The sequence below is a fragment of the Haliaeetus leucocephalus genome, unplaced genomic scaffold (genome assembly GCF_000737465.1).
Source record: "Haliaeetus leucocephalus isolate CR32 unplaced genomic scaffold, Haliaeetus_leucocephalus-4.0 Scaffold566, whole genome shotgun sequence".
Taxonomy (NCBI): Eukaryota; Metazoa; Chordata; class Aves; order Accipitriformes; family Accipitridae; genus Haliaeetus; species Haliaeetus leucocephalus.
Window position 1 is genome coordinate 1,026,163 of NW_010973002.1, and position 1,035 is coordinate 1,027,197.

The window sequence follows — 1,035 nt, forward strand, 5'->3', positions numbered from 1 at the left end:
GTGCTCGAGGCAGCTCAGTCCAAAAGAAAATGGGGTTTGGTGTAAATCTGGGGGTGTAATGTTATCATATATCACGCTACCTCGTAAAACCGACACTGAAGCCTGCCGGACAACAAATCACAGGTCAAAATTATGAGCTCTTCGTATTATGTGAATGCGCTTTTTAGCAAATATACGGCGGGGGCTTCTCTTTTCCAAAATGCAGAGCCTACTTCTTGCTCCTTTGCAAGCAACTCCCAGAGAAGCGGCTATGGACCAGGCGCGGGTGCCTTCGCCTCCTCCATGCCCGGCTTGTACAATGTGAACAGTACCATATATCAAAGCCCGTTCTCTTCCGGATACAGCCTGGGCTCTGATGCCTACAACCTGCATTGTTCCTCTTTTGATCAGAACATTCCCGTCCTCTGCAATGAGCTAACCAAACCCAGCTGTGAGAAAGCGGAGGAAAGCAACCTGCACAACCAGGCTGAGCCTAATTTCCGGATATACCCCTGGATGAGGTCTTCAGGTAGGGGCGAGCGGAGAGGGCTCGGAGCCGTGGCAGCCAGGCAAAGCGTGTCGCCAGAATTACTGTCAGCACAGCCTTTATGGTTTTAATTATAGCCGAGGCGCCATTGCGTAGAAAGCCCGTGGCATTGTATGTAAATGAGTATCATAAAACTTTTTATTGCCCAATTAATGGGTTCTAGCCTCGTAAATTTATTTAACTCCATTTGCTATGGAATTTTAGCGTTGAGCTGATTTGCGCTGTTTGCTATAGAAATGTGGAGAGTTGGCTGCGGGCTCCCAGAGCCCCCACGGGTAAGCGTCTCCCCTGCCCTCTGCCGAAGTTGGGCAAAAAAAAAAAAAAATCCCGCTCGCTGGGGAAGGCGGAGGGGAGAGGGGCGTTCAGGAGCGGGGGACGGACTGCTGAGGACTTTGCCAGCCCACGTTGCCGAGACGTGCCACTCTCGTGTCCCCCCCCTGCCCTTTCCACGGAGATAAGGATCTATAGAAATGTTCTAAACAGGAAAACGTGGCGGGGGGGGGGGGGGG

The 1,035-nt window shown here is 51.7% G+C and overlaps 1 protein-coding gene across 1 annotated transcript in view; it reads left to right on the forward strand.

The window, feature by feature from the left end:
- The window catches only part of HOXA7 (homeobox A7), a 1,982-nt gene continuing 947 nt past the window's right edge, over window positions 1-1,035 (forward strand). Inside the window, exon 1 of the mRNA XM_010577562.1 lies at window positions 1-508. Coding sequence (XP_010575864.1) covers window positions 133-508 — 376 coding nt within the window. The 5' untranslated portion in view covers window positions 1-132. The remainder of the gene's footprint in view (window positions 509-1,035) is intronic.